The sequence below is a fragment of the Engystomops pustulosus genome, chromosome 3, assembly GCF_040894005.1.
Source record: "Engystomops pustulosus chromosome 3, aEngPut4.maternal, whole genome shotgun sequence".
Lineage (NCBI taxonomy): Eukaryota > Metazoa > Chordata > Amphibia > Anura > Leptodactylidae > Engystomops > Engystomops pustulosus.
The window spans coordinates 202,144,395-202,157,350 of NC_092413.1; the positions used below are offsets into that span (position 1 = coordinate 202,144,395).

Genomic DNA, 12,956 nt, shown 5'->3' on the forward strand with positions numbered 1-12,956 from the left:
AGATGGGTTTTGTTCATAATGCATAGAATCAAATGGTAAATTTCCTTTAAAAGGTTGAATAATAAGAGGATTGCTTTCTTCCAAAAACAGCTCCGCTCCAGACCACGGGTAGCGCATGATATTGCAAGTAAGTTCCATTCATCTATACAGCTGGGCAGCAATAACAGCACACACCATGGTCAGGTACTGAAAGCCGCCATGTTTTTGAACCTCTGTTTAAAGAGGTCATGGTCTCGCAAAGTTGTACGTTTTTGCTTATTGATGATATTAAACAGCTGGAATTGTTTTTTTTCCCATTTTAGATGCGGATGTAAGGCAAATAAACTCTTATGCACAGGATTTTTGGATGGTTCTGAACACGATGGAGAGGGAAATCGGATCTCATTCGGCTTCGAGCCTCACTAGTCATAGAGGTGATGAGTAAAATCTTCAATCGATACTATTAGCGGGAGAGTGGATATCATCAATTCTGGACAGGATCGCACACCTGACTGTGGCGTTTCATCGGAGAGCTAGCATGGCGGGCAGTCCTTCCAGCACATGGCACGCCATCGGGCAATCGCTCATCAGATTTCCAAACAATCACAATCAAAAAGCAGAAGTGTGGATATTTATCACAATTGGAAAACAAGCAGCACAGGAGCAGATGTTCCAGACCGACAATAATGGAGAACGGAGGGGGAAGGATACAGATGCTCCACACCGAGCTGCGCGCTCCGAGGAGGAGATAATGAAAGCTACATTAAGCGCTGGAGTATGCGCAGCCCTAATAAGTCATCAGTATGCAAATGGTGAGCTCTAAGAGAAGAACAAAAGGCGGCCGCCGAAGTTATCCGAAGAAACTTCTGGATATACTCTGCTGTCTGCACCCCGGATACGCTCGTTTGTCTTTCCTGTAGATTACGAGAGCGGCCCCCGGAAATAAACTATATTTATTTGGCAATTCTCTGGCGCAGGTTTATGGCGTTTGTTATAAGGTAGCGCATTGCTGCCCGTAAAGCTTTGCTCCGGCTGCTGGATGGAGGAATAAAAACGTCTGCATGTGTTTAATGGTCATTTCCAATGGGCGGAAATATTTTAGAGAAATGAGCAGGATTCTGCGGGTCGGTCGGGTTCGGGTTTATTAGCGCGCGCTGGAGAATGTGTATAATGTAGGTGGCTGATGGGATGCGTGTAGCAATGCTCATAGTCATATAATAAGGAAGAAAGAGACGTTGTCATCATCCTGCCCTGACGGCATGCCTGTACTGTGCATGTGATCATTGCCCCGCTTGCTATATATTACACTACGCTACAGCCCTGAACAGTTTAATATCTTCTATATGGGTTTATACAGACCTTTCATACATTTACAGATTGTATCCAAGTCGCTACCATCATTAACAGAACGAGTTTAAAGGGATGGTGTGTCTAATGCGGTCAGTTACGGTATATATGCCTTGAATGATTTGGTAACTTTGGTGTGTATTTTATCTATTTGTTTGTGAAAGGCTGTAGCCTCAACTTGTATAATAAAATATTATAGGGTATAAAAGGTCCTCTCTAGAATTCCCTCTATTATTTGAAATCTCACCGATTATATGAAAGACTCCTCCAAAGTCATGTAAAATGAGCAGAGAAGAGTCATATTTTGCGCAAGATGAGTCAAATTTAGAGGTTGCAGGGAGAGTCACGTCAAACATACTCATTTTAGTTTTATAGGACATAGAAACATGCCACTGGTCTCATATAAAAGGGACACTGCAGACAAAGCTAAAGCATTGAATAATACATGGGGCAGGGCCTGAAAGAAGGAGCAGGGCTCATTTTCATTATACTCCTAGAACCTGGAGTCCTGCTCCTCCCTTCTGGTCCTGCACCAGTTTTTTCTCAATGATTAAAGGAAACCTACCACTTGAAGTGGCAAGTGTAAGAAGGAAATACCGAGCACCAGCTCAGGGTGAGCTCGCGCCGAGGTTATTTTTGTTAGTGTTTTAAACCGCTGTATCGCGGTTTAAAACACTTTTTAAACTTTATAGCCGAAGCTGCTTCGGCGCAGGGAGGTACGCGCTCGGTGCTTACCATGCGGGCGGCTCTCCTTCACTTCCTATGTAGCCGGTATTTCCTTTTTACACCTACCACTTCAAGTGGTAGGTTTCCTTTAAGCTATGACAGGAGTGTCCACTTAAAAATAATAATGTCATCTTTAAGATCATATCAGGTTCATTGATGTACAGAACCGCAGATACAAACACTTGAACACATACACTCACCGGCCACTTTATTAGGTACACCTGTCCAACTGCTCGTTAACACTTAATTTCTAATCAGCCAATCACATGGCGGCAACTCAGTGCATTTAGGCATGTAGACATGGTCAAGACAATCTCCTGCAGTTCAAACCGAGCATCAGTATGGGGAAGAAAGGTGATTTGAGTGCCTTTGAACGTGGCATGGTTGTTGGTGCCAGAAGGGCTGGTCTGAGTATTTCAGAAACTGCTGATCTACTGGGATTTTCATGCACAACCATCTCTAGGGTTTACAGAGAATGGTCCGAAAAAGAAAAAACATCCAGTGAGCGGCAGTTCTGTGGGCGGAAATGCCTTGTTGATGCCAGAGGTCAGAGGAGAATGGGCAGACTGGTTCGAGCTGATAGAAAGGCAACAGTGACTCAAATCGCCACCCGTTACAACCAAGGTAGGCAGAAGAGCATCTCTGAACGCACAGTACGTCGAACTTTGAGGCAGATGGGCTACAGCAGCAGAAGACCACACCGGGTGCCACTCCTTTCAGCTAAGAACAGGAAACTGAGGCGACAATTTGCACAAGCTCATCGAAATTGGACAGTACAAGATTGGAAAAACGTTGCCTGGTCTGATGAGTCTCGATTTCTGCTGCGACATTCGGATGGTAGGGTCAGAATTTGGCGTCAACAACATGAAAGCATGGATCCATCCTGCCTTGTATCAACGGTTCAGGCTGGTGGTGGTGGTGTCATGGTGTGGGGAATATTTTCTTGGCACTCTTTGGGCCCCTTGGTACAACGCCACAGCCTACCTGAGTATTGTTGCTGCCCATGTCCATCCCTTTATGACCACAATGTACCCTGTAACATCTGATGGCTACTTTCAGCAGGATAATGCGCCATGTCATAAAGCTGGAATCATCTCAGACTGGTTTCTTGAACATGACAATGAGGTCACTGGACACAAATGGCCTCCACAGTCACCAGATCTCCATCCAATAGAGCATCTTTGGGATGTGGTGGAATGGGAGATTCGCATCATGGATGTGCAGCCGACAAATCTGCGGCAACTGTGTGATGCCATCATGTCAATATGGACCAAAATCTCTGAGGAATGCTTCCAGCACCTTGTTGTATCTATGCCACGAAGAATTGAGGCAGTTCTGAAGGCAAAAGGGGGTCCAACCCGTTACTAGCATGGTGTACCTAATAAAGTGGCCGGTGAGTGTAGTTGGAAATGTGAGCTGAAGATAAAAACTCCTGTCCTTTTTGGGTCCCACAGAAACTGACGCTACCCTTGCAGCCTCAACACTTGACTCATCGCAGACAAACCTAATTCTCCTCTGTTCATTTTCATTCACAGGAAAATGGGTGAGATTTCACGAAAGAGAGGGAATTCTAGAGAAAATCAGAGGCCGGCAGCGACAGACAGCGTGCAACTTTATGATTTAATTTAAAGATATAAAAAATAAAGACTTGTCTGTTTTGTGTATTTTATATTTATATAGCCCACCCCCCATTATTCATAAAAGAGTTGGACATTAAAGGACATTTACAACCAGGATGAAGGATTGTAAACCAAGCACACCGACTTTTAAGAATAAAAGGATTTAAAATTATGCAAATCAGACTAAGGCTCTATGGAACCTGTGGCCCTTTAGTCTCATTTGCATAATTTTGAAAACCAGGGAATAAGCAGTTAAAGGAAGAGCAGATCCTGCCAGAGGGGGCACACACCAGTATGTCAGCGTGCTTGGTTTACAGTCCTTGTGGATCCTTTAAAATAAAGATCAAAGATCAAGACGCAGTGCTGTAGAGGGATTTCTATCTACTGAAGAAGAACTAATTTAAAGAGAGCCTGTCAGCCGGTTTCATACACTGTTGGGGTTTGTGATCCCAAAATGTTCCCGTTTTCAAAACTTAGGCAACAAAAGCAGTACACTGCCAAAACTGTACCTGCTCGAAATGTTGGGCGACTGTTCATCTGGCCTCACATCATCAGACCTCAAGCACCTAACCACCCATGGTTCTCTAACTTACGGTAGAGATAAATATATAGGAGACTCTTCAAACCCAAAAACTTCTGCCAGTGATTCCCCACAACCAGTAACCCTTTCTGTATGGAGATGTAATGGGGAAATGGTTGTGCGTTTGACTGATATATCTAGTCATTAAGGTTTGTGAAGGCTTTTAAATGGGTCATTGGATTTTGCGCTAGTTCTCCAAAACTACTAATAGAGACAAAGTTTTCCTGGCAATAAAAATTGCTTATGTGAAAGTGTTTCTTATAAAAAGCATAAAATGTTACGCGTATTTTACGTAAAGTGTTAAATATGCATGAAGCCAAATTTCCTTTATTTCTGCATATTTGCAAAGTCATATTTTTACATGACTGCAGGAAGGAGTACAACCCCCAGCAGCCTTTATACCGTATGATCCACGTTGAAGTCCCTGTTACTTACATTGTAGTCGCCTGTCTTTAATAATCGGAGCATTTTGCAGAACAAGTGACCCAGGGGTGAGTGTGGCGGGGAGCGCTCTCCGAGGTGCTGAGCCCCTATCACAGGGACGCCATTAGCAGCCCACGCTACTACTACCTTGTGGCCAATTTGGCTTCTCTTTAACAGAGGGTTTTCTACCTCAATGCATAATGGGAACGCTAACCGCCCCGCACAGCCACACACGGAAGGGCTGGGATAATGGATCGGCTACATTACCCAAAGTTTGTTTGTCTTTCATAGAAGCTTTTGACTGCGGTGAAAAGAGCAGGAGAAACCTTTATATTCCAGACACATGTTCCTCCGCTCTAAGGAAATGTGCCTCCTTAATACATAAAAACTCCATCTGGAAGGTGCACTTAGCAGGGTATAAAGTACAGCAATGATGGAAAGATATATATCAGGGAGACATGGAACATTTACCGAGAGAGAGAGAGAGGGATGGAAAGGGAGGGGGCGATACATAGATAAAATATAGAAAACAAGCGATAAGGATAAACCGCAAGTCAGAGCTTGTAAATGTGCGCAACTATATCACTGGATGGATAGACTGATACGATAATTGAGTATCTTACAAATCCTCCTGCTCTATAACATGCTGCCTGCAGACAATGCACTATGTACAGTTTGCTCAGCTCCTCTTGCTCTATAACATGCTGCCTGCAGATAGGACATTATGTAAAATTCGTTCAGCTCCTCTTGCTGTATAACATGCTGCCTGCAGATAGCACACTATATACAATCTGCTCAGCTAATCCTGCTCTATAACATGCTGCTTGCAGATAGGACACTATGTACAATTTTCTCAACTCCTCCTACTGTATAGTATGCTGCCTGCAGATAGGACACTATGTACAATCTGCTCAGTTCATACTGCTCTACAACATGCTGCCTGCAGATAAGACACTGGGGCAGATTTACTTACCTGGTCCGTTCGCGATGCAGCGGCGCGTTCTCTGCGCTGGATTCGGGTCCGGCCGGGATTCACTAAGGTAGTTCCTCTGCCGTCCACCCGGAGGCGCGCTGGAATGCCCTGAAATTCACCGGCCTATACCTGGTGAAGGTAAGTGTAATTTTCGCTACAAAATTTTTTGTCTTAAATGCGGCGGTTTTTCCGAATCTGTCGGGTTTTCGTTTGGCCACGCCCCCCGAGTTCCGTCGCGTGCATGCCAGCGCCGATGTGCCACAATCCGATCGTGTGCACCAAAATCCCCGGGCAATTCAGGTACAATCGGCGCAAATCGGAGATATTCGGGTAACACGTCGGGAAAACGCGAATCGGGCCCTTAGTAAATGACCCCCACTATGTACAATCTGCTCAGTTCATACTGCTCTACAACATGCTGCCTGCAGATAGGACACTATATACAATCTGCTTAGATCCTCCTGCTCTGTAACATGTTGCCTGCTTACAAGAAAAACACTATGTGAGACATGTTAAGCTCATCCTGCTCTATAACATGCTGCATGTGGATATGACACTATGTACAATCTGCTCAGCTCCTCCTTCTCTACAATAAGCTGCCTGCAGATAGGATACGATATACAATCTGCTCAGCTCCTCCTGCTCTATAATATGCTGCCTGCAGATAGGACACTATATACAATCTGCTCAGCTCCTCCTGCTCTATAACATGCTGCCTGCAGATAGGATATGATATACAATCTGCTCAGCTCCTCCTGCTCTATAATATGCTGCCTGCAGATAGGACACTATATACAATCTGCTCAGCTCCCCTGCTCTATAACATGCAGCCTGCAGATAGGACACTATATACAATCTGCTCAGCTCCTCCTGCTCTATAACATGCTGCCTGCAGATAGGACACTGTGTACAATCTGCTCAGCTCCTCCTGCTCTATAACATGCTGCATGCAGATAGGACACTATGTACAATCTGTTCAGCTCATCCTGCTCTATAAAATGTTGCCTGCAGATAGGACACTATGTACAATCTGCTCAGCTTCTCCTGCTCTATAACATGCCGCCTGCAGATAGGACACAATGCAAAATATGCTCAGCTCCTCCTGCTCTATAACATGCTGCCTGCAGATCTGTCACTATGCAAAATATGCTCAGCTCCTCCTGCTCTATAACATAATTCTAGCAGACACTACAGTATGTGTTAAGTTACAGGTGGCTGCACTATGACGCTGTGCTATAATAATAGGGCAGTATGATGACCCTGTGGAGGTAACGCTGCGTCCTCCGTTCTGCTTCTTCCCAGCGGCATTGCCTGTAGTCTCCCTGACTCTCTGTAGAGGCGGCCATTGCTCCAGTCATAGTCTTACCATAAGTTTCGGTTGTCACATAAAAGGTATAGACTAGGAAAAGGCGATGATGAACACAAGTCTATTAAGAGGAATAGAAACGTTACATAAAGTGCAGGTGCGGTGTGTGCTGACATTTTCACACGGCCATTAAACAAATGAAAGGAGTCAACGTGAGACCGTCGCACAAATCTCGCTACACGGTGACCTTTCCTGAAGTGGCTGTGAATGTGGGCGAGCACAGGCCATTAGTGATCGGCATTCAGCGGATGATAGAAGACGCTTCCATCAGGATCGTCCTTCACTTGGGAGACGCCGCTCGGGGCAAAATGTAGTGGGCAAGGAAAAGGACATGTAGCTAATCAGCATAATAATGTTATAAATTATCAATACTGCCATAAAGTGGCACAAAAAAATATTATCCATTATGTGTCTATCCACTCAGCAGTAGGAGACTAATGCAAAGTAACATTTGAAGGAAATCTACCATCAATATCCACCATGATAAACCGGGGACACTTACTCCAGGCACCGTGACTGTAGTAATCGTCTCAAATTTGTTATCCATGGCCTCCTTCCTTCTAATATCAACTGTTAAAATTATGCTAATGAACCAGATGGTCTCCTCCGTGGTGTTACCGGAGCTCCTCTGTTTAGTAGCTTCACGGGCTGTTACACAATCTCAACCTGCACCTCTGCTCCTGCTTAGCACTTCCCCCTCCCTCTTCCTAATGTAATATCACAGCGGCACAGGAGGTTTCAGGACACAGAAGGAGGGGGAAGTGCTCCTTGCACTTTAGCCTCTGATGAATCAATCCCCCCGTTTTTGAAATAAGGTTAAATGTTGTTAAAAAATAACACAGGAATAAGATATCAGAATGTGCACCATAGAGAGTTCAATAACACATTCAGCCCTGCTACATCTTGTCATATATTTTCATATAAGTCCTGCGGGATGACAGTAGGTGAAGGTGACGTGTGACGGAGGGGTAATTGGGTGCTCTGTGAAGCACATGATGATATATTACGCAGCGTATAAACCCCCAGTGACATCCAATTCATAACCTCCGAAATACAATAATTGCCGCTAAATGGAGTGCGATTGATCAGACGATATCTGCCCAATTGGTAGGTGGGGGGGGGGGGGGGGGACTCTGACTAATACATGACATTCCCATATAAAATGGATGCGAATTAAAAGGTCAGCACAGACGGCTGTCCCTTGTTTGAGATTCGGAGCATCGTTTCTAAGAACGTGTCTGTGTTATCCTTCTGTTATTCCTCCTGTTAAGTCCTATAAGAGCCGACTAGTGCATAAGGTCCGTTGTCACCTGACCATTGAAGAATCGCAACACCTGGTTCTGGATTTCTAAAATTTCATTTGATAAATTTTAGGGATGGGTCAGATTTATCAAAGGAATCTAAAAGCAAAAGCGAAAAAGAGGATGTAGCGGGTGATCGCCAAGACCGCTTTACTGCTGAGACATTGTATCCCAACACGATCCAATGGTGGCACCGCAGCCCCCAACAACCCCTTTCAATAAAAGAAGGATTACAGAAACTTAGTTTTTTTATTTTTGTTTTTATTTAATCCTCAAAACTATGTTTAAAATGTAGGTCATTTTATCTGGTGACACATTTCCTTAAATTCACCGTTGATATGAACGGTTGGATGATGGATCATTGAAAATTAATATAACAGGAAGAGTTGTCAGAACTACCCATCTAAAGACATAGTAGGTGGGTGCATAGGTGAGATTGCCAATAGATCATTGGCATGTCAAGTAGCTATGCCTTAAAGAGAACCTGTCCCAACTCCATTTAGGTACGGTATACAAATGTCCCTTCTAGAATCCCCTCTTTTAAGTTAAATTTCACCTCCAAAGTCAGACAAATATGACTCTCTTCACCTCATTATCACATGAGATGAGCCAAGTTTAGTGGTTGCAGAGGGAGTGTCACTTCAGATGAACCTATCTTTCGTTCTATAGCATCTAGAAACATTATACTGGTGTCACTTTAAAAGCAAAAATCTTTCAAATTACATCAGGGGTTTGTGAGCTCCAGACCAGAAATGGAGACCGATAAATACATAGCAGGCAGCATACAACGATTCAGTTGCTGCCTATTCTTTTTTCCCCTGTATGTCAAGTTCTGTAGCCCCCAAAACCATAAAATCATCCCACATAAGATGTGATTCTTTTCTTTAATATGACACAAAAAAACATGTTTCTAGGGACTTCTGAACTTAAACTCCATCTGCAACAACGAAACTTGACTCATCTCAATGGGACAAGAAGAGTCATATTTGCCTGACTTTGGATATATGTAAATGCGTGAGATTTCACATAAAATAGGGAATTCTAGAAAGGACATTTTATACTTTACCTGAGGGAAGTAGTAATATAGTGGGGGAGAACCAGGTGACAAGTTCCCAGGTTTTTTTTTTTCTTGGCCCGTTTTTATTATATTATTATATTATTATTACAAGCCATAGGACGGAGCTGCGGAAGCTGGAGACACACGATGATGTGGCCAGATACAGAATTGGCCCATGGATTCCCTTCAGCCAAACAAATCCTTTCGTAATGTCGATCCCATTATACACACAGGGTCCACTCTCTGCCTCTTGTAGCTTCCGGCCTGTACTTTGAAGTATATTAATAATAGGGGGGGGGGGTCACTTTTGGTCAGATAGAACCATTCCCGGAACACACGACGTGAGCGGCCCTTACAGATGTTCTCACAAGGTTCCCGCTTCAAGAGAGAGCGTCAGATGGAAGTTACCTCCAGGCTAAGCGACGATCATATGGAGGAGAATTACCGGCGTAGAGATGTGACCGCGCACCGGAGCACGGAAGGAAAATGTTCAGAGAATTCAGGGCTAAAAGATAGAGTAATGGACGGCGGCAATGGATTCATAGAATAGGGCAGGAAAAAATAATATTGTAAAAGAAAAAAAAAATTAGGTGGAATTTATCTCTTACACAGGGATGACATAATGGAAGCAAATCGCATTGCTTTACAATCGGCGGGGGTCCGCCCTCTACATTCTGCCGGATTTAAAGGAAATCTACCATCAAAATCCATCAGGATAAACCAGGGAAACTTACTCATAGATCCAAGCACTGTGACTGCGGTAATCTTCTTATAGCTGTTATTGATGGCCTCCTTCCTTCTAAAATCAACGGTTACAATTATGCTAAAGACCCTGAAGGGCTCTGGGAGCATTACTAGAGCCCCTCTGGGCAGTAGCTATGGGGAAACATTAATTCATCTAGGGAATCATTCTGTAGGAGCGGCAAATAGGTGGAATCTATGTACAATATTATGAAAATGTCTATGTCCAATAGTATTGGGTATTTACATTTTTAACTAGAAACATTCTGACTCCGCCCTCTACAACCTTAATTTTCTACTGAAATCCCTTACCTTGCAATGGCAAAATTTTTACCCCAAACTCCTCCAGGTAACCCAGAGATCGTATCAGGTCCAGTTCCTCCTGAATGGAATCGGGGCAGTCCGTTATCAGCTGTAAGCAGCTCCTACAAGAAAAAGTCCAATTATTTGTGGCATAAAACTAAACAAAATAATTTTTCTCTCAACAATTAAAAAAAATGAATATGCAATTACATTTTTCAGGAGAAGAAAGGAGAAAGTCCGTTAGATATGACAAACACAAACTCAACTGCGTACAACATAGCTATTGCCAACTCTCCCCTAAGTGACCAAGACCAGGAGACCGGTCATAACTGCTGAAAAGAAAAAAATTAGTCATCTCACATTAGTCAGAAACCCAAATGTCTGGTTCTGAGTTGCAGAGGGGCGCCTCTGCCTCTGCGCCACACGAGGGACGCCTCTGCCTCTGCGCCACACGAGGGACGCCTCTGCCTCTGCGCCACACGAGGGACGCCTCTGCCTCTGCGCCACACGAGGGACGCCTCTGCCTCTGCGCCACACGAGGGACGCCTCTGCCTCTGCGCCACACGAGGGACGCCTCTGCCTCTGCGCCACACGAGGGACGCCTCTGCCTCTGCGCCACACGAGGGACGCCTCTGCCTCTGCGCCACACGAGGGACGCCTCTGCCTCTGCGCCACACGAGGGACGCCTCTGCCTCTGCGCCACACGAGGGACGCCTCTGCCTCTGCGCCACACGAGGGACGCCTCTGCCTCTACGCCACGCGAGGGACGCCTCTGCCTCTACGCCACGCGAGGGACGCCTCTGCCTCTACGCCACGCGAGGGACGCCTCTGCCTCTACGCCACGCGAGGGACGCCTCTGCCTCTACGCCACGCGAGGGACGCCTCTGCCTCTACGCCACGCGAGGGACGCCTCTGCCTCTACGCCACGCGAGGGACGCCTCTGCCTCTACGCCACGCGAGGGACGCCTCTGCCTCTACGCCACGCGAGGGACGCCTCTGCCTCTACGCCACGCGAGGGACGCCTCTGCCTCTACGCCACACGAGGGACGCCTCTGCCTCTACGCCACACGAGGGACGCCTCTGCCTCTACGCCACACGAGGGACGCCTCTGCCTCTACGCCACACGAGGGACGCCTCTGCCTCTACGCCACACGAGGGACGCCTCTGCCTCTACGCCACACGAGGGACGCCTCTGCCTCTACGCCACACGAGGGACGCCTCTGCCTCTACGCCACACGAGGGACGCCTCTGCCTCTACGCCACACGAGGGACGCCTCTGCCTCTACGCCACACGAGGGACGCCTCTGCCTCTACGCCACACGAGGGACGCCTCTGCCTCTACGCCACACGAGGGACGCCTCTGCCTCTACGCCACACGAGGGACGCCTCTGCCTCTACGCCACACGAGGGACGCCTCTGCCTCTACGCCACACGAGGGACGCCTCTGCCTCTACGCCACACGAGGGACGCCTCTGCCTCTACACCACACGAGGGACGCCTCTGCCTCTACACCACACGAGGGACGCCTCTGCCTCTACGCCTCACGAGGGACGCCTCTGCCTCTACGCCACACGAGGGACGCCTCTGCCTCTACGCCACACGAGGGACGCCTCTGCCTCTACACCACACGAGGGACGCCTCTGCCTCTACACCACACGAGGGACGCCTCTGCCTCTACACCTCACGAGGGACGCCTCTGCCTCTACACCTCACGAGGGACGCCTCTACCTCCACACCACACGAGGGACGTCTCTGCCTCTACACCACACGAGGGACGTCTCTGCCTCTACACCACACGAGGGACGCCTCTACACCACACAATTGCTGTATGTTTTCTGAATATTTGGGAAAAATCTCCATATTTTAATGAATCAAGTGGCACAGTGAATATATTCTTAGTTATTCAGGGGGGTAAAGAATTTAATATATAGCTCGGACAAAGTATATTTAATATACTGGACAAAATAAAACCTTGCACTTAGTTTTAATTTAATTTTATAAAAATCTACAAAAGTCAGGCTTACAAAAGTGAACAATATTCAATTAACACTTGATGCAATGTAAAATAACCACTCGATTTTCTGTCTAGGGATAGTGTGAAAGTAATTAAAGGTGTCATTTCAAATAAAATAGGGTACCGCGTGAAGCGTCAGACTTCTTCTGTCAGGAGGTGGGCAAACAGACACAACAAACCGAACCGTACGAACGTGTCAGGAAACGTAGTCTAAAAATAGAAAACCCGACTTATTTCAGGACAACAAAAATCACTAATGTATAGCAGCTGGGATGACAGACCAGGCACTGGCATCTCTTCAGCCGGGATTTTTAATATTCATATACATTTTGGAATAGAAGCTCAAAACTTTTGGAATTTTTCTGGGTTTTAAAAAATGTTAAGTAAAATTGACTCGTTTCTCAATTCATAACCAATTACTTTCTATTGCTGAGTCTCATATTTATGGAAATAATAAAAATTTAAGTAATAATTTGGGTGTCCGTGTCCTAGAATGCCAAACTTTGCTGAAAAACCCCATATTCAGC

The 12,956-nt window shown here is 45.8% G+C and overlaps 1 protein-coding gene across 3 annotated transcripts in view; it reads right to left on the reverse strand.

Moving 5' to 3' along the window:
* NBAS (NBAS subunit of NRZ tethering complex) overlaps positions 1 to 12,956 on the reverse strand; it is a 415,971-nt gene that overhangs the window by 232,167 nt on the left and 170,848 nt on the right. For all 3 annotated transcript variants that reach the window (XM_072143606.1, XM_072143607.1, XM_072143605.1), the window contains exon 31: positions 10,425 to 10,537. In XM_072143606.1, the coding sequence (XP_071999707.1) occupies positions 10,425 to 10,537 (113 nt within the window). The remainder of the gene's footprint in view (positions 1 to 10,424; positions 10,538 to 12,956) is intronic.